General features: G+C 53.4%; 1 protein-coding gene across 4 annotated transcripts in view; it reads left to right on the forward strand.

The window, feature by feature from the left end:
• Positions 1–20,188, forward strand: part of FAM53B (family with sequence similarity 53 member B) — a 110,577-nt gene that overhangs the window by 38,017 nt on the left and 52,372 nt on the right. For all 4 annotated transcript variants that reach the window (XM_032490698.1, XM_032490696.1, XM_032490695.1 and 1 more), the window contains 2 exons: positions 5,383–5,437; positions 18,688–19,466. In XM_032490698.1, the coding sequence (XP_032346589.1) occupies positions 5,383–5,437; positions 18,688–19,466 (834 nt within the window). The remainder of the gene's footprint in view (positions 1–5,382; positions 5,438–18,687; positions 19,467–20,188) is intronic.

Genomic DNA, 20,188 nt, shown 5'->3' on the forward strand with positions numbered 1-20,188 from the left:
CTCCTCTGCCCGGAGGCTCCCGGCCCTCTCTACAGTCCAGAGACCAGCGGGAGTTGGGGGTGCTCTCCTCCAGGGCAGAGGGCAGGCTGCCTCACTTTCCTCAGCCTCGAGGTATTTCCGGCAAAAACAGATACCGGTTTTTGGAGCAGGTGCTTCCTTCCCTGCTTGTCAGATGAGGATGCCAAGGCTAAGTGACTTGCCCCACAGAAGAGTCAGTGACTGCATTAGGCTGGGCACCCGGGGTCTTCATCCTCCTGGTCACCCGGAGTTGGCATTGGGCTCAGCAGCCCCAGCCAGGATCCCTGGCCGGAATCCAGAAATGCGCAGAGTCCAAGGCAGTCTGATGCCTTTCCTCCAGCTAGCAGGGACACCAGGGCCCGCCCTGCCGTGGCTAACCCTGCAGCCCGGGGAGCCAGGGCCCCCACCCTATCTCCATCAACATCTTTGAGAGCCTCCACCCAAGGGTGCTCCTCCCTTCTCAGCTTCTCTTCTTGGGCCTGGCTCTCCCTTCTGCTTTCCATGGCTAAGGTCTCACCGTGTTCCCTTCCGGAGGCTGGGGAGCCCCACGTGTTCCCCTCAAGTGTGAGTGTGGCTTCATCTGCATGGCGCTCTGGTTCCCCATAACACACAGCAGGAGAAGGAAAGAGTGACACAATTGCTTTAGTCAGTAGTCTGCAGAAGAACGTTATGAAGAAGCGTGATTATGGCCAGAGATGAGCTCGGCCATTTTCTGTCTGAGCTAGTTCCTCATTAAATAATAACCCGAATTGTGTCTTTATTTAAGTCAGGGTTTCTTGTCTTAGTCAGACAGATGGTCCCTGAAACCTCAATTCGATTTCTAGCTCTTGCCTTTCCTATAGGAGATCTGATCCCAAAACCTTCTCGGGTGATCCAAGGAACCTGGGACACCAGGCTCTGCCATGGGGGAGGCTCAGGAAGCGAGCCTTCAGAGGGGGAGAAACGCCCAGGGGAGCTGTGCTCATTGTCCCGTCGCGCTGCAGACACCGCCAGGGCCTGGGCGTGCACTTGTGTGCGTACACTGCGTGTCTTGTGAAACCTCAGATGGTGAGAGTTTCCCTGGGGGCCTGTCAGGCCTCACCACATCGTCCACATGGTGATTGGCTCATCCTTCCCACAGTGGGTGCAGAGGGCTCGAAGGGTCAAAGAGTTGGCTGCAGAATGGCACAAACCAGTGGGAGTGAAACAGCTCTGGACAACCTGGAGTGGGAACCTCGGGGTTGGACCCAGGGAAACTTGCCAGCGGTCAGAGTGTGCCAGGGGCCTGACACCCTGGGGAGCTGTCGGTTACATGGTATTCTGGCCTGCCCACCATCCACCCAGCCTCAGAGTTGGGGCTCTGCAAGCAAGATAAAGGCTCTGTCCCATCGTTTTGTTTTTTTTTTTTTTCCCTTTAGCTACCCCAGCAGGAGGCAGAAAGCCCAGGGGAAGTAGTTGGCCCGTGATTATTTTAGGCCTTATGTTTGACCTGAAAAAGCTGCTGCTGTCCGATCAGTCAACATTTCTCCATAATTACTTTGATAGAATTTCTCTACACACTCCAATCATTTTTACTGAATTGAGCATCAGGAAGAGGACAAAGGAAAAGAGAGAGGAGAAAGGTGCGTTTTGAGTCCACTCTAGTATACATATCCTGGCAGGTTTTTTTTTTTTAGTATTTTTTTTTCTTAAGCAGATTTGACTTACACATTATATTTCCTCTTGGTACTGGAAGCCTCTGCCCAAAAATCACCTTGAGCGGCTGTATGGTGTTCCTTGGAGTAGCTGAGTCCTGGCCTTCACCATTAGCCTCTTGACATCCGGCACGAAATTGGCCAGGGTTCCTCAGTTATAAGCAGCAGAGACCATTTCCAGCTGATTTACGCCAACAGAGTATTCACTGGAGTGACAGAGAGAGCTATAGGCCTGGGAGAGTTGGTGAATAAAGCCCCAGGGAGGGCAGGGACAGGGCAGCTCGGAGGATCGTGGAGGCAGGGGCTCATGGCAGGCTTGGGGCCTCCCTGCTGGGTGAGCCTGCCCAGCACCCCCTTGGTTCAGGAGTCAGAGCTCCGGAGCGAGGAGTGCCTGGTTGGCCACACCCTTGCCCGTGCCTACCCTGTGCCGGCAGGGATGGAGGCACAGTCCCACCAAGATATGATCTGGTGGTGGAGAGGAGGAGTCCCAGTGCACAACTGGGGTGCAGTTAGCAGAAGAAGGGTGTGCATCACCAGACTGCAGTTTCACACGCTCAGCGAGGGGAGTGGGGCTCACCCAGGACAAGGGGCACGAGAAGGTGTTCCTTCAGGTCATGAGATTTTCGTGCGAGCGAGCGATCGCTGGTCTGCGCTCAGCCCTGGGTGCAGAGTCAGAGGCTGTGTGGGGAGCCCAGGCAGCTGGGGGTTCCATCTGGACTTTGGCTGGTGCTCTTCCCCCTTCTACACCAAGCTTGGACTTGGCATAAGCCCAATGACAACAGGTTCTGTCCAGTGAAAATCTGTTTCCGTTGGCCCTACACCTGCCGGACGTGTGGCAGCAAGAGCAAGACAGGCTTGGGCTGTCAGGTGGTCATAGCAGTCGGTCAGCAGATAGTCACAGGGCACCTGCTCTGTGTTGGGGATTACTGTGGACAGGACTGCACCCTCAAGAAGCTTGGTTTTGAGGGGAGCAGAGAATGACCCTAAGAATGAATGAACTGATAGTCACGGGGCAAGTGTTGAGCAAGACCCTATAGAGAAAAGCACGGATGGGGAGGGTGCTTTTCAGCCAGGATGGTCAGGGAAGGTCGCATGGAGGTCACATGATAGGAATGAGCTGCAGAACAAAAGCCCTGAGGCAGCAGCGACCTGGGCTGGTCCGTGAACTGTGTGAGTGAGGACAGGATGGATGAAAACTTGGCTCACGTGGGTCCAGTGGGCTGCGGGAAAGGGGCATAGCCCGATTCTATCCTGGTTGCTGTGGGAAGCTGGACGGTTGTAAGCAGAGTAGCCACGTGGGCTGGTCTCCCTGGGTCTGTGTGGAGGATGGAGGATGGGCTGGAGTGCAGGCGGGAGACCAGGTGTGGGGCTCATTTGGTTCCTCAGTGGAGGGTGGCGGAGCTTGAGCCGGGCAGTGAGGGGAGTGAGAAGCACTCACGTTCCGAGCGTGTGTTGTCCAACCCAGCGAGTGGGTCTCCGCAGATGCAGATAAGTTCTTGCTGGGTGAATGAACGAGTGAATACATGAGTGACTGAGGCTCGCCTCCGTGGGCACAGACCCCAGCATCCCTGATGCCCACTCACAGGCCTGCATTCCTGGGGAGGCCCCGAGGTGCACATCTGGGACCCGCTGGCTCTGTGGAAGCGAAGGCCAGTGAGCAGCGCTCCCCCGACAGTCAGCGGTCGGCTGGCCAGTTTGGAGGCCCACTCCTTCCTCGGTGGCCCTGCGTGTCTGTGCAGCCGGCGCGGGGCTCCTGCCTGCTCCAGCTCTCCTGCTTTCCCTGGCCCGGTCCTGGCTTGGTTTCTGTGGGCTCCCAGCCTGGGTAGCTTTCCTCTCCTCCGGGGTGGGCGGTGAGGGCTTTGGCTCCCAGTGGGTGTTTGCTCTGTGCCCTGTGCTCCTGCAGTGCTGGGGCCATCGCCCTCAGCCGGCCAGGCCCAACTCCTCTCTCTCTGAACCTTCCCCAGGCAGCGGGGCCTGCCTGGCTTCCACAGGTGGCACTGCAGGGTGTCAGAGCTCTGATTGTCACCCGCTTTCCATTCAGTGACTGTGGTGTGAGCTGGGAGGGTGACAGAGGCAGCCGTCTTTAACTCTTTCCTGATATTTCCCGGGTTGGCTGTAGATTGGATGGAATCCAGGCGGGAGACCTGTCCTGGAAACATAAGGATTGTTTTAAACCCAAGGAGGGTGGCAACTGGAGGAGGACTGCCCTTCCCCACTTCGCCCTCTGCTGTAAGTTCCTTCAAAACCAGCTCTGTTTCCCCCAGGAAGCCAGCCCTGACCTCCGGCACCCACCGCCCGGCTCATCACCCCTCTGGTCCCACTCTCTGTAGTGCAGTGGTTGGTCTGGGGACTGTGGCCTCTATGAAATGTGAGCTTCCTTAGGGCCAAGGTTGGGGTCTTTCCCCTCTGTGCTCCAGGCTGCTTAGTAAGGACCCTTAATAACCTGATTGAGTGAACACATAGCTGACCGAGGGCAAAGATCCCCAGCTGCCCCAGGGTGGGGGAGCCAGCGCCAGCGGCTTGCTACCCTCCTATCTGGGTGGGCCAGGTGCTCCTAGTCTGCCCCACCCTTCTCCTTCCAGGCCTGAAAGAGCCAGGGCTCGGCTTCCTGCCCAGGTCTTGGACTAGAAGCCTCGTATGTCCCTGCCACTTGGGGCTCCTCTCAGAAGTTAGAGCCCTGTGTGACCGGCTGACCCCCCTGGAGCTAAGAGCTTCTGTCACCATCCTGTGCTCAGCTCTACCCCCGCCTGCACGTGACTGCTCACCGGTACCTACGTGTTGGATGGATGAGTGAATGAGTGAGTGAGACCCTTCTCCCTGGGGCTCCGATGGACAGTCTCCTCCTCACCAGAGCTCAGGACACTCCTGTTGACCTGGCTTCAGCTCACGCAGGGAACCCTCGGAATGTTCCACGCTCAGGTTCCTATGTCGCCGTGGAGCAAGTGCCTGGACTTGGGCTTCTTCTGGCCTCCCTGGCTTTTCACCCAGTGGCCACAGTGTTCAGCTGAGGTTAGGTGTGGGGTCAGAGGGAGATGTGCAGTGTTTACAGTGGAAAGGGAAACCACTGGGGAGATACGGTGCCAAGGAGTTCAACAGCCATAGCTGTGTGTTGAGACCAAACATAACCTTTGAGTTTCTGTTTCAGTTTGAGAGGGTGCCTGGGGGGCCTCATAGCTGCACAGCAGCCTGCAGAGCGAGGGCCACCTTCTTGAGCTTTATCTGCACCAAGAAGGGAGAGCTGTTCTCTCTGTGTCTTGAAGGGAGGGCTCTCGGGGTGGCAGGTAGGCCACTGCCCTTCACTTGAGGCTCTTCCTGTCTCCATGGTCAGGGAGTCTCCCCTCTCCTCCTGGCCCAGGCGGTGGGGGGGGGAGGTGAACTGTTTACACCACATCTCCTCCTGCGCCCTCCTCCGCATCACTCACATGGAAAAATCCCCTGGTGGCAGAAGTCATGGGGCTTTCTTGTCTGTTTTTAAAGTCCATTAACTTGATGGACTCCATAACTCACCGGAGACTCCGGACAGAGAGTCCAGACCCAATTATGGGCAGATGTCTCTTTGAATACTGTTTTCTCCTTTCCCTAATCTGACGTTACCCCTTTAATTGTGACTTTAGCAAGGGATCAGTGCAGGGTCATGTGCAGACGTGCTTCTTATGACTTGAAGAGTGATAGCTTTTCTGGTTGTTTTCAGCACACGCCAAAGAAGATGAGTCAAGGAGCGACACTTTTCTCTTGTGGAATTATGGGTGAGTAACCGAGGTGGCTGTGAGCAGTCCTTTCCTAGTCCTTCCAGCAGGGCCTGAGTCCTCCAGGGGAGACGCTGAAAGCGTCTCTGGACACAGGCACAGAGCAGCCGTGGGGACGCTTCTGTGTGTTCAACTGCTTCGGTCCCAGTGGTGCTGGGCTGGCGCAGGGGGCTGCTGGGGCTGAGTGAGCGGCTGGGCACTGGCGTGCAGTTTACAAATGTAATTTCCAATAATGACGTTGAGAGTTTCTGTCTCATTATTAAAGTAATCATGTTCACTTTTTTTAATTCAGAAAATGCACCATAGTGGAAAGTATAAAATTGAAATCTCTCACAGCCCCAGTACCCAGTTGTAACCACTGTTAATGTCTTGGTGTGTTTTATGTTCTTTGTATTTTTTACATAGCCAAGTTCATGATGAACATATGATTATACAAAATTTTATATTAAAATTTTTTTTTCACTTAGTAATAATTACCATCATTTCCCCACAGCCTTAAAATTGCCTATTCCATGCATTTTAATGAGTGTGTGTGGCTACACTGTGTGGCTGATCGAGGATGTAGATAACGATGTAACTGTTTCTTGGTTGTTGGGTAGAAGGGCTGTTTTGTTTGCCCTTGTGATTAACAGTGACTAAGTGTCTGAATCTTGCTCTGCCTTTCGGATTATCCCTCAGGATAGTTCCCAGGAGTGGCATGGAGAGGCCGGAGGGCAGGAACGTTTTTAAGGCTCTTGCTTCGTGTTTCTGACGTGCTTTCCAGAAAGATTGTCTTGGTCCCCTGCTCCCACGCAAGTGTGAATTACCATTTTTTATAAGGGGCTGAAAAGATGACTGTATTGATTGCATTGATTTCTCCGAGCGCTGGAGGGTGGGGCAGTTTCTCCTTGTGCTGTCTCTCCCCGACTCCTGCCTCCTACCGGGACGCCTCACCAGATGAGTTTCTGGAATGTCTTCACTGAGGCAGAAGCCAGGCTTCCATGATGGGTCACCTCTGCGGGCTTTCAGATTTCACATTTGTCTCTGCAGGACCGTGTAGTCTCGGTAGCCAGCTGGCTTGGCCCTTTCCCTCTGGGCAAGGCGTTTTCTTTTTCTTCTTTAGACCCAGTTCCAGGGGATGTGGTGATGGGGGTGGAGCCGGGGGTGTCGCAGGGGGCATGGTGCTGTGCAGGGGCCCCATCCTGAAGGATCTCCTTGACTCTGCAGCTGCTTTGGGGGCGGGCAGGGGCTCCACTCACATGTGGGGAAACTGAGGCCCCAAGAGGTGAACACCCCCAAGGCCCCTTGGTGGGCAGAGTCGGGCCTAGGGCAGGTTAGAAGGACGGTTGTTTTCTTGTCACTCATAAACCACAGCTCCGTGGGAGAGCCCGGGCGGCCCTCTTGGTGCCACCTCCCAAAGGAAATGGGAACAGGGTGATCACTGGCCTTGGTTCACCCGTGCGACACACTTCTGAGGCCTGTCCCCACACCAGGCTTGACTGAACACCTCACTGGTGGTTAACGGCTTTTGACAAACCCTCAGCGACCCACCTACGTGGCCCAGAAGCCAGCCTCTTCGTCTGCTTCCTGGGCCAGACGCACAGTTGAGCTCCGGCTGGGCTGCCTTCCTTTGTCATGAGCAGGAAGGAGAGAGAGGCTCTGGGACAGCCTTTAGCTCTGAATCGGGCCAGACTAGTGACCCAGACGGTGGGGCTGCTGGTCTTTATTTCAAGGCTGTCCGTGCATTGGGCTTTCTTGGCCTTTGCACCAAGCGCATCATAATAAGTTGGAGCTCCTGTGGGTTTGTGATAGGCGGTGCTGGCGCTCACACAGCCATTCTGAACTACATACCTTTTCTAATCCTCAGTTTCCTCATCTGTAAAATGGCTCTTTGATAGTACCTGCCTCGTAGGCTTGCCATGCGGACTCTGTGAGACGTTCCTATGGAGGTTGGCACAGCTTGAGCTCCATAAATAATAGGTGGAGGAGAGGGCTGAGGCCTAAATTGAGAATCCTGCCCCTGCAAGAGGCCTCCGCGCCCAAAGGGACCACCTTGGTTTCCTTGGGGCGGGGGTGTAGGTGAGAGGGTCACTTTTAGGGGGCAGATCTTCAGGCCCAGGACTAAGGCAGAGGCCCTGGATGGAGGTACGTGGGGAGAGGTCTCTTCCGAGATTCCCAGCAGAGTGGATCTGAACCCACATAGCCCAGCGGCCTGCTTTCTGCTAGGGGGGCCTCTCCCTGGCTCAAGGTTTCCAGGATGACCTGTGCTGTTCTCCTCCAGGCTCCTGTTGGCAGGGGGCTCTTCAGGCAGGGCTCTGGAGCCTCCCTTGCCCGCAGGCTCTTCCCTTCTCCAGGGTCCTGTCTCCCTCCTGCTTTGCGGGCTGGCGCTGAGGCACTGCCAGAAGGAGGCTTGGCGGGGCAGCTGCACTGCTGGGGCGCTCTGTGCACTTACCCCCGCCTTCTCGGCTTCTCTCTCTCCTACGTGCTTGTCTTTCTGTTCTCGACCCCTGCTTGATTCGGGAGACCCTGCCCCATCTGACAGCATGCCCTACCAAGGCTTTTAGAAAAGCTCATCACGGTTCGTTCAGTGGCGTGTTCCGGTAGGTATTTACTGAGTACCTACTATGTGTCAGGCACTTGGGGCAGGGACGGAGTGAATCAGCCCCTGCCCTCAAGGGGGTTTCTGTCTAGTGGAGGAGAAAGACCAGGGAGCAGTGGATGAGGCCAACTTCCATGCTCCACGCCTGCAGCGGGGCCCTCAGAGCTGCGGCACGTCAGCCCGTCCTCCTGAACCTCAGTTTCCTCATCTGGCACAGTGCAGGTGTTTGTGGGATTTAAAGAGACAGCGGCACACAGGAGGTGCCAGCTCAGTCCCTCTCCCCTCCATTCCTTTCCTGCACTTGCTGAGGCGGGACTGTCAGTGGCCTGAGGCCTCCCCAGCCTATGTGCTGGTGGAAGCTCCGGGGGCTGCTCCGTCCCAGTGAGCCCGTGAATCGAGGTGCAACCTCTCCCTGCGTCATCCTGGGAGGGCATCTCAGCAGCGGCACCTCGTCTTAGTCGTGCCTACTTGTCAGTACCAGGGAAGAGGACACCCAGTGGGTCCAGGCAGACTTTTCAAGAGGCCTTTTTGGGCCATTCCAAGGCTGCACGATGCTCAGTGAAGATAAAATGTCCAAGTATTATAGTCACCAAAACCCCCTACCTGTCTCCTGAAGATAAAGGACTCTTTTCTGGCCCTGATCTGTGGAATTCTCCCGTGAGAGCTCGAGAGAGCTTGGCCCTGACTCGGTGCATTTCCCTCCTCAGCTCCCATGCAAGGGTCCTCAATGGACACTGGGCTTGAGTTGAAGTTTCGTAAATATTCTTTTGTTGTTGTTGTTGTTGTTGTTTTATAATTTATTTGATTAGGATCTTACATATTGCCATTGGGTGATAATGTCTTTCAAAACTGCACCCACTCACCCATTGTAAATATTCTTAAGAAAATCTGGGCAAGTGGGTTAGGGTGGGGAGTGCAGCGGCCTGTTTGCTTCCTCTTCAAAGGCCACCCTTGCAAGTAGCTCAGCCTCTTCTGCACCCACTGAGATAAAATGCTTTACAAGGCTCACAGCAATGTTCTGTCTTTAAGTACTTCATTCTCAGTTGTTGTGAGCCGGATTCCAGGCCCCTCCCCACTTTCGGCCCCACACCACCCCACCCAGTTTAGGAACTTGATACAAAAAGTGGTTTTGTTCTTTTCCAAAGTAGGGGGCAGAACAAAGGCAGCGGGAATTGCGGATGGGAGAAGCAGGCCAGAGCCGAGCCGGGCTGCTGGCCTGCCTGCTCTGCACCAGGGCTGACTGCTCCGGCTAGGCTGCCCGCCCAGCCTGGGCACCACAGCACTCCTTCTAGATTAGAGACGATGCTGTGCCTCTTGGCTTCCTTTCTCACCTCCCAGACCATCCTCAGCACACCTTCTGTGCTGAACCAGAATTTCCTCTGCAAGCAGCTTCTCTGGGGAAGAGCCTTGCACATGACCAATAATTGTGTTCTTTACACAGGAAACCTGGGTCAGGTGTCAGCTTCATGGGTGTGGCCCGCCCATTGGTCAGCTGGTCCAACAGGAGAACCAGTTCCCATTCCTGGCAGTGATTTTTAGTGGGTGCAGACGATCCCAGCTGTGCCTGAGAACCCTTCTGTGCTGGGGGAGGCAGGGGCTACACAGGGAATCCCCAGAGCATGGCTCCCTCCAGGTCCTCCACCACTTGCTGTGGGACATGCTTCTTCACGCTAACCCCGGGTCTCACGTGTACTAGGGGAATGATTTTTGGTGAAACAGGGCAGGTGAGGTGAGAGTGGCCTCCATTCACCACTCTTACGGGCTAATCTCACCCCTTAACTGGGTTCTGTGTTGCAGGGACACTGGACACTACACACTCCATTTTCCTCACCACTCAGGCTAAGAGAAGGCCTGGAAATCAGACAACATGTGAGAAAGTGCATGCAACACTGGTTGTTTCCAAAAGGCCACTAGGAAGAGTCGTGTAAATACAAGTCAGTGGACAGAGAACAAAACAAATCATATGCTCAAAAAAAAAAAAATTGGGTGGAAACCCATAATTACTTTAGGAGTTATGGTAATAAATTATTTATTAATGTAAATTATTTCACAGGCAAAGAACATAGAGGAAACTTGAGCAGAAGGATCATACATTATGTATAAAAAGGAATTGTAAAAATATTATAGCAGCCCTCCTTGTGACTCTCTGGTTCAGGTTTGTCAGCATTTTAATTATAAGCCTTTACTTTCTGTGTTTAATTACTTGGCTGTTAAAGTCGGCTCTGCACATTAAAGGGCTTTTCTTGGGGGGCATCCTCTGTATTAATTTCTACAGGGTAAACCAGTTGGCGGGGTTGAGCCGGGCAGGACGAAAAGATTTCAGTCTTTTCACTCCACCGCCGTTTGTCGCTGGAAGTGGGATGTGATCACACCACGTACGGAAAAGCCTGCTGTTCGGAGGCTGATCATTTTAGGTTTCCGAGAACAAGCAAACACGTGACTGAAACAAAATGAACGGCAGTGATAGCAGCCAGGCTGCTCAGGCCGAATTTCTGGCCTCGGCCGCTTTCTCCCGTCTCTCGGAGATGGCCGTCCTGCACATCATCATTGGGCCAGGGCCTCCTGTGAGAAACTGATTATTAACCAAAATGGGCTAGAGTGAGACTTGCTTTCATTTTTTAACGTATACCCATATACAAATGTGCATAGGTGTGATTTTTTTAACTTGCTTTTAATTACTTATTTATTTAGATTTATTGTGGTCATAGGTGTGACTTTTCCATCTCTAAAATAGGGCAAGATTTGTTCATACAGAGTGCTTCCCATTTTTTCTTGCACCATTGATTGGTTTTAGACAGTGTTTCTGAAATAAAGTGCAGAATGGAGGTAGGTGCAAAGTGTCGTTGGCACATGATGGCTGTTTACGGTGACAAGTGAAAAGGAAGCCTTCTCACCCAGGCTCGCCTGCCATGGGCTGGGGAGGGGGTCCTAGTGGTGCCAGAGGATAGGGAATGGCGGCTACCAGACTGGCCTTGGGCACCCCCGCTATGCTGCATCGCCAGCTTGCCTTCCACGTGGAGAAATGGTCGTCAGGAGGCAGCCTGGCCCAACTGCAAGGGCACGGCCTTGGGACTGCAGACTGCCTTTGCCCACTGTGTGTCCATAGGTGAGACATGGCGCTGTTTTGAAGCTCGGCTTCCCCACCAGTCACTCGGGGAGTGCTGTGACGCCCCGTGAGCTGAGAACTGTGCTTGGGATATCTGCTCATGCTCTTTCCCAGCTTCAGCAAGGATCCCAGTGGGGTGTAAGTTAATTAACGGTTAATGCGAATTTATTGACAGTTTCCTGAATAGCTCTCCCAGCTGCCAATTTTCTGATGTGTATAATGGCGCCCAGCTTTGCTGTGCATGTTGGTTTAGAGGTGGATGGCAGGCAGCTGCACATTTCCCATGCTCCGTGCGTGCCCGCGGCCCGGGTTGGAATCCGAAGGAGATGGATAAAACTGACCTTTCTGTCTCCTCAGAGTTTTTGTTGCCATTGTGAATACTAGCTTTTTCCTGTATATTTCTGAATGCCCCTGGAGGTCAGGGGTAGAGCAGGGAGTCTGTTCAGAGCTGAAAGGGCCCCAGTCTATGCTTCCTCAGATTGGGAGACTGAGGTCTACACTGCCAATGCTCAGTCTGGAGGGTTTTTTTTTTTTTTTTATACCTCTGTGCTGTCTGTTTGGGGATCCCACTGTGGGCATCTTTTTATAAGAGCAAAGACTTCGCAGAAGCATTGGTAGCTGACATGGGCCACCCCCACCCAGCTGGTGACAGCAGGACCCTGGCAAGTACTCTGAACTCACCAGGCTCTCGGGCTTCTCCCATAGCCCCTCGAGCCAGCCCTCCCTCAGTGGGGCCAGTGGAGTGTTCTCTCCAGCCATCCTAGACCCTTGTCCTCATGCCTTGGCTCAAGTGCTTGGTGTCCTGTGCTGCTGTCCCTGAACCCAAGATGCAGCTGGCATTTTATGATTTATTGCAGGTGAGAGGGCACAACCAGAGGCTGAACCTTCAGCAGGCAAGGCCCGGGAACCTTGTCTTCCTGACACAGCTGTGAACTGAGTCCCCACCCTGGTGATCCAGGAAAAGAGACACCCCTGTGGGCCAGGGGCTGTACAGTTCATTTCAAAGTAGATGATGCCATTGTGGGGCAGCTCACGTCATTGCCCTGTACGTTTTCCCACCTGCGTTCTTTTCGTAAGACCAGTGTAATAAAGCTGCCTTCAAACAGCCACCTCAGTGCTCTTGAGTTTCCCATTGAAAGGGCTGGTGAGCTTCTACCCCGAAATCGAGCATGGAGTCCTTGCAGCCCTGAGGCCGAGCTAGCAGAACCCAGCCCACAGGGCAGGGGAGGCAGACTGATGTCAGCACAAGGAGACAGGTGTGAAATCTAGGAGTGAGTCAGCCAGCCTCGATCTGGCTGGAGGCCTGCTGCCCTGGCCTGGGCGGCTGCAGGAGCCTTGCATCTCGGGTCTGTGCTTTAGGTGCTTAACCTTTTCTAGAAACCACATTCTGCTGTGGTTATGTCACCATAAGGCAGCCTCGAAACACAGCATAGAGAGATCCGAGGCTGTAAATCTCCTCCATCTTTTGAGCGTAAGAAAGCTTGTAGTCCACTCAGAATCTGGGCCCCTGGGAATTTCCCTTCAAGTTTGAGGGCAAAAATGGAAATAAGAACATTTGAGGTCAAATGCTATTTGTGCTCTTCTGGGCGTTTTCTTTCTTTGAGCTCTAGATCTGTGCACCCAGCAGCCTTCTGTTCCCCTTTAACCAAGGAGTCGCAGGACCAAAGCCTGTGAGTGCAGTCGGGGGATCTGAGTTCCTGTCCCCGCCTGTGTGGGTGTCGTCGGCTTCTCCTGTGTGCCCCAGGCCAGTAGAAGTCTTTCCAGAAACTTCAAGCTCAGACATGGAGCCTCAGCTTTGAGAGACCCCTTGGAGGTCATCTTGTCAGTCCATCTGTGAGAGACTAGATGGTGTGCATGTGATTTTTGTATATTTTTGCCAGGTTTTCTCTCTCCTTTGTAGTGAAAGCCCCGTGTGTGTTTATACTACACACACACACACACACACACACACACACACACACACACACTCAATCACTCTCTCTCTCTCCTGTGTATAATCTCAAACTTGTGAACTAGGCTCAGCAGGGAAGTGGAGAAACTCTGGTTGCTCCTGAAGGTTAATAAAGTAAGGGGGACTGCCTAGAACTTCTGGGGCTGATCCCAGTGTCCCTGGGCCATACCACGTCTGCCAGAGTCTTGGTGCTGGGAACCTCCCCGAGAAGCTGTAGGCCACAGCGTGTCTCACACTATCCCCTTCATGTAGACTCTTGGCTCTTCTCAGGCCTTTCCCACTCGCTCTCCAACCAGAACATACTGTGCAACCCACCGCCTCCTGTGAAAATGGACCTTGAGGTACCTGAAGGGCAGTTGTCCTTCTCCATAATTCTGCTTTGTGTTACTGGCCCCAGGCAAAACGAACACTACCTTTCAGTGGTGTTCTGAATCCAGATTTGTAGAGACTGGGATCGTCAGCGCTGCAGAAGCTTCCTGGTGTGGCTGGACGGTCTGATGGGGCTGCCACAGAGGTGTCTGAGGGCCCAGGCCCCTGTGTGGCCTGCAGTCCAGAGCAGTGGTTCTCAGCAACTTTGTGTTAAGATAACCTGGGGAGTTTATTAAAATGCAGGTTCTTCCCCCTAGAGATTCTGTTCATTAAGTCAGGGACTGGGCCTGGGACTCTGCATTTAGCTCCCCAGAGGCTACTCCTGCAGGTAGTCCCCAAACTGCACTTTTAGAAGCCCTCGTGCAGAACACACAGCCAGATTGGTACCTGCTTGTAGAAGGGCCGAGGCGCACCTACCCAGGCCTTCTCCAGTGTTGTCACACTGTGGCTACCGTCGCTGAGAGCTCGTTGTGTGTCCCCTCAGGCCCTGTGCCAGGCAGCCACTGGGTCCTCAGAGTAGCTCTGCAAGCTGATAGATGAAGAAACTGAGGCTCTGAGAGAGTCAGTAACTTTCAGAGCTGAGGCTCGAACCCAGGTCTGCACCCTTCCCACACCAGCGAGCCCTGCTCAGTGGACTCCCTGGGTCCACGGCCATTGTCACTTCTGAAGGAGTTATAGTTGTTTGTACAGAAGTGATGTTGAATGGAGGGGCGGGGGCGTCCGGTATCCTCTCCTCGGAGCCTTACCGGGGCCTTTTGTGCAGCGTGACGACGGGCCGAATGCTCAGGGCGGTTTGCCACTAAAAATGAGCTTCTATTCCTGTTTCTTTTGTCTGGTGACCTGACCCAACAAATCGCCTTCTGTTCCCTGAGTGAAGGGGGAAAACACAAGGGCTAAACATAGCCTCGATTGTTTTTACTTTTCATATATTGTACTTCTTGAAGCGATGAAGATAGAAACAATTAAAATATTCTCTGCCCCACAGGCAGACCAAGTGGCCACCTGGCTGGTGTTGACGCACAACAGCAGTGCTCCGTGTCGGGCAGTGTGTTGTGTTTTCAAAGGGTCTTAGACGTTGCTGTGCCGGCCAGTGCCCTGGCTAGTTCACACAGCCATCCATGGCTCCGGTGGGGCGGGGAGTTGAAGACACAGCCCAGGTTGGACCTGCCTGGCCAAGGAGTGATTACCTGTGCCAGGGGCAAGAGACAGGCAAGACCGAGTGAACCCCCACCGTCTGCTCTGTTGTTCTCCGCACTCGTCTTCACCTCCTTCCTCCCCCCACCCCCGCCTGAGGTCGGCTGTGTGCCAGGCTCGGTACTGGGTGCTGGAGAGTCATGTCGGGACTGTGTACTAGAACTTGTAGCTCAGTAGAAGAAGGAGACAAGTAAACAGATAATTAGGATTCAGTTAACACGAACCATATGATTGGAAGTCTAGGCAAAGGCTGGGGGTGCCCAAGGGCCTGTGTGTGAAGACATGTCTGCAGAGGAGGTGATGTTTGAGTTGGGTCTCAAATGGTGAGTAAGAGACTGGTAGAAGGATAAAGCAGGAGGATTATATTCCAGGCCTCTGCAAAGGGGTGAAGGCGAGAAGCACTGACATTTGAGGGGAAGCTGCAGACCCACTGCCGTGCTCATGTTTAACCCGTGGACTGAGTTGAGAACTGACTGTTTTAGTCCCCCCTACGACAGAGACATCTTATATACTAAGGTCATAGAGGCTTACTCTTTAAAACAGAGTGGAGTAGTTCCTGTAGGCAAGTAGGAACACTGATAGAATTAGCCCTCCGACCCCGGTCCCACTGGGATTTGATAGTTAACCTAAAAGCACGTTGAATACACAGCCCTCTGCACGTAGGCATCACCTGTGCTCCTTCCTCCAATCGATTTATTAAACTTCAGTTTCGCAAAGAATTGCTGGTGCAGAAGAGTCACTCTTCAGGACTGTGTACACAGAACCAGGAGGAGTGGCTTTATGGCCTCAGGCATTTTCAGGGATGATCGTGGCTCTGTCTGATTCTGGGCTGACTCTTGATGTCACGGCAGGTTGGGTGTACCTGGAGTGTAGGGCCTGTGGGGGGACCATGAGTAGGCGGGGATCTGGATGCCAGGATGAAATGTCTGCATTTTTTTGAGGGGGCAATGAGAAGCTGCGGGAGGGGATGGACCACGACCTCAGAAAGTTCTCTGGCTGCAGAAAGGAGTTGGGACTGGAGTAGGGAGGCCCAAGGGGTCCAGTCAAGAAGCACCGAGATCACAAGATGGCCACTAGAGAGCGATGGCACTGCTGAATGAGGGAGACAGAACGTCCGTGCTTGTAAACTGGCTCCCAGTTGCCCCTTTGTTCTCCCTTTGTTCTCCCCTGGAGATGGGGAAGCTTCCAGGGCAGTGAAGTAAAAATGGAACAGAAAGTGGTACCTTCTGAGGGTGGGATCAATCTCTTAATTCCCCGGGTTTCCCAGGGCCTGGGAGAGAGACCTTCTCTAGTGGACTCCAGTTGGGAGTTGGGGCCCTCACTGCCCTTGGTTGGGTCCCCTGGTTCCTTCCTCAGTCGGCCACATTTGTGGCCCATCTGGCGCCTCAGTGCCTGGTCCAGAAGGAGAAGTTGGTGGCCAGCGTTGTTTGATGGGAACTTCCTGAAAGACCAAAAGAACAACCCCAGAGAAGGATGGTTGTGAGCCTGGCCCTGAGCCTGGCACAGCACCCGTGGGCTTGGTGGTCAGGTTCTCCACATAATTGTCCTCATAGAAAACACAGAAACTCTCGGGAACCAAAAAGAAAAATCAACCAGCTCTGGGCCGATCGGCCATGAACATTTAGGTTTATTTCCTTTCTGTCTTCCCACACAGCATATGTGTTTTACTAAATAAGAATCATGCTGTCTATACAGTTTTATATCCTGTTTCTTTACGCTTAGTATTACATCATTAACATTTCCTCACATCATTAATATTCTTTGAAGCTGCTTTTTTCATGCTCCATGTTATTCCTTGATACTTCATCTAACCAGCCCCCTACTGTGGGACATTTTAGTTGTGTTTACCATTTTGCTATCGCTCATATCATTTTGAAGAACATCATTAAACATAAATCTCCACTTTTTCTGAGGATAACTTTTCTTCTAAATCAGATAACAGAGTTGGTCGCAACTCATTCGATGTGGGTTTATATTTTTAAAATTTTTACTTTAGTATTACTTCAGTGTTTTAATTTAGTATTGTGTTAGTTTGCTGAACTTTCAACTGCTGGCAAGATACTCTTTTAAAAAAGAATGGCGAATATTCGAGGAGTAGTGGATAGTGAAGGCCTGTTTTGAACAACATAAATGCTATTTGCAAGAAGGTAACTTCTGGTAATGATTTGTCAAATTCAGTTGAAGGAGCACGTCTGGAGACTTGCCGTGCTCCAGGGCCTGGGAAGATTTCAGGGATGAGATGAATTGGACGTTTAGTGACAGACCTGCTTTGTTCCCAGCTGGCCTGCTGGGCTTGAGGCAAATCTCTCTCCTGCATCTCCAGCTTCTAAGGCCCTCCCGTGGGAACAGCCTCTGGACCACTCTTCCCATGTCCCCGGCCCAGGGTCCCGGCCCCCTCAGGCTCTGCGCGTCTCATGACTGCAGACGGCACAGGGCGCCCTGGAGGAAGGTGGTCACATGCAGCCCTGATTTGGCATTTCCTTGGGCTTGTGAATCTCCTTTTGGGCCTCATCGGTCACTCCCTTTGAACCTGTCATGTAGCTGCTGCTTGTGACACTCAGCCTGGGGTCGGTCCCTTGGGTGTGTCTCTCAGTGCCCTTGGAAAAGTGGCCACCGGTAGGGGAGCTGGTTCTGCAGTCCCAGCTGCTTGGAGCACTCGTGTGGGTGACGTCACAGGTTCCTGAGACATGGCTTGTCTTGCACGACTGGTCCCTGCCCTGAGGGCAGGGCCAGTGTCAGGCTCCCCTGTGGCTCCCTCGGTGCTGCAGTGAAGTGAAAACAGCTTGGACTTCGGGTTGGGCCAGTCCCTCATCATTTGTTAGCTGTGTGGCTCTGGGCCGCTTACTCAACCTCTCTGAGCCTCACTCGCCCCCTCTGGCAGTGATGGCAGCCACCCAGGGCGCCCCTGGTGGACGCACGGTAATTGCGGTGCTGAGAATCAGTATGCGTGACATACCTTCTGAATGTCATTTCAGGTTTCACTGCTCTCCTGCTACCGAGACTGACTCAAGTCATACTTCTCTCTGTATTCACATTTGCACCGTTTATAAATATGTATAGAATAGAAAAAAATCGAAACATGCTAATACGTTGATCTCTGGGAGCATGGCGTGTTTCTTAAGTTCGCTTTCGTATCATGAACTTGAATACAAGAACCATGTCAAATTTATCTTTGCTCGCCCAAAATGCTCAGCGTAGGAGAAAAACAATAAACAGTTATTGAATACGTCTCTAAAACAGAGGTTCCAAGTGCCGAGTCAGCTTTTCACAGCAGGGTGGGCTTATTTATTCCTGTGCTCAGGTCAAGACCCAGATAACGTAAGTTTAAATTGTTCCCTTAAGTCTTTGCAGCCCAAGGCTTGTCCCTGTAGATTTTAGCTGCTTTTTTCCTCTATTTTGGCAAGAAAGCAAGTGAATGCAAGGAAAGTCTTCAGTGATTGGCAGCTCTTGTTGGCTGCTGATGTTGTGGAGCATTTTGGTGGAGGGGACTTAAATCAAGGAAATACTCAGTTTCTGTTGTCAGCAAGTGTTTTCAAGATGGGCTTCAGATGAACTAACCTGGCAGCGCCTCCAGCCCCTAAAGTGCGGCAGAGTCGTCTTTGGTCATGGCCTTCCGCCAGGGCACCGAGTCCCAGCCCCAGAGCCCTGACACGGGAGGTCACCGACATGTCACCCGACTCTGCTGCCGGCTGGGTGGGGGGGGGGGTGGGACAAGTCAGTTTCCCTTCTAGAAAATGAGAAGCATTTTGGGTGAAAAATAGTGACGTGGACTTTCCTGGGAGGCAGGACGGTGCGTTGGAGAGAAAGCCGTGCCAGGCATCCTGGGCAGTGCTTGGATCCTAGGCCTTGCTCTGCGTCTAACTCAGCACCTGGGAACTCACGTCCCCGCTCTGGGCCTCAGTTTCTCATCTGTAAAGCGAGGTCGGCCTGGATGGCTTTTAAGGGCCTTTCCAGCTCTAAATTCCTGCTTAAGACGGGTTCTTGGTGAGGAGATAGGGGACTGGCATGAAGGCCTTCTCAAATCCTGTTTCTCTTTGTCATTTATGAACCAGAAAATGACAGATGGCGAGACCTGGACAGGAAGTGCCCTCTTCAGATTGACCAGCCGAGCGCCAGCATCTGGGAGTGCCTGCCTGAGAAGTGTCAGGACAGCGCTCTGTGGCACCGGGAGGCCGCCACCACCTGCGCGGTCACCAACCTGATCAAAGACCTCAGCCTCAGTGACCACAACGGAAACCCCTCCGCGCCCCCCAGCAAGCGCCAGTGCCGGTCACTGTCCTTCTCTGACGAGATGTCCAGCTGCCGAACATCATGGAGGCCCTTGGGGTCCAAAGTCTGGACGCCTGTGGAAAAGAGGCGCTGTTACAGTGGGGGCAGCGTCCAGCGCTATTCCAACGGCTTCAGCACCATGCAGCGGAGCTCCAGCTTCAGCCTCCCTTCCCGGGCCAACGTGCTCTCCTCGCCCTGTGACCAGACGGCCTTTCACCACCGATTCGGTGGTCAGCCCTGCCAAGGGGTGCCCGGCTCGGCCATCTGTGGGCAGGCGAGAGACATCTGGGGCCCTGACCCGAGCCTGGTGGGTGGGGGCCGGCTTGATATGCAACGGTCCCTCTCCTGCTCGCACGAGCAGTTCTCCTTCGCGGAGTACTGTCCACCCTCAGCCAACAGCACGCCTGCCTCAACGCCAGAGCTGGGGAGACGCTCTAGCGGGCTCTCCCGCAGCCGCTCCCAGCCGTGCGTCCTCAACCACAAGAAGGTCGGTGTGAAGCGGCGGCGCCCCGCAGAGGTGCAGGAGCCGAGGCCTTCCCTGGACCTTGCCAAGATGGCACAGGTGAGAGCCCCAGAAGGTGCTGAGAGGCGCTGCCGGTGCCTGTTGGAGCCTCTGCTGCTCCTGGCCCATCCCAGGCAAGTGCAGGGGGTCAGTTTCAGACACGCCCAGGAGTGGGTTAATTTCCTGCTTTTTAAAACCCTATTCCGAGAAAGAGAAAATCAAGCCCCACTTTGTAAAGGGTCTTTTTCTTTCCATTTAAAATCAGACCTGTTCTTTCCCTGTGAACCCAGCGCTAGTGGTGTAAAAGCGGACAGATGGGGACAGACAGGGCCTTGGGCAGACCAGCATCACCACACACTGGTTACCCCCTTCCTGGCAGTTCTCTGAAGCCTCTCTCCCAGGAACCTATCCCTGCAGCTGCCCCAAGAAGTGCTCGCACAGGCCGGGATGCAGTGTCACTTGGATTACGCTGATCCTGAGGTCAGGGCCCTGGGTGGTGGTTTTAGAGAGCGAGAAATGGTGGGAGGCACTTATTCTTTTGGTTAAACTGCCGAAAATGTGAGACCACCAAGAGGTTGTGATCACTGTCGTCAGTGGCACCTGTGTAATCATCCTCGCTGGTCACTATAGGTGAGGCCTCCGGCCACACGCCTCTGTCACATGCACTTTATCCTCAGTCTCGGACCCCTGCCTCCTGCTAACACTGATCTCAGGTACTGATTTGAATGAGGAACTTGGAGTTAATGCGCCACGATCAGGACAGTCTCCTCACCTGAGCGTTG

The sequence above is a fragment of the Camelus ferus genome, chromosome 11 (genome assembly GCF_009834535.1).
Source record: "Camelus ferus isolate YT-003-E chromosome 11, BCGSAC_Cfer_1.0, whole genome shotgun sequence".
NCBI lineage: Eukaryota > Metazoa > Chordata > Mammalia > Artiodactyla > Camelidae > Camelus > Camelus ferus.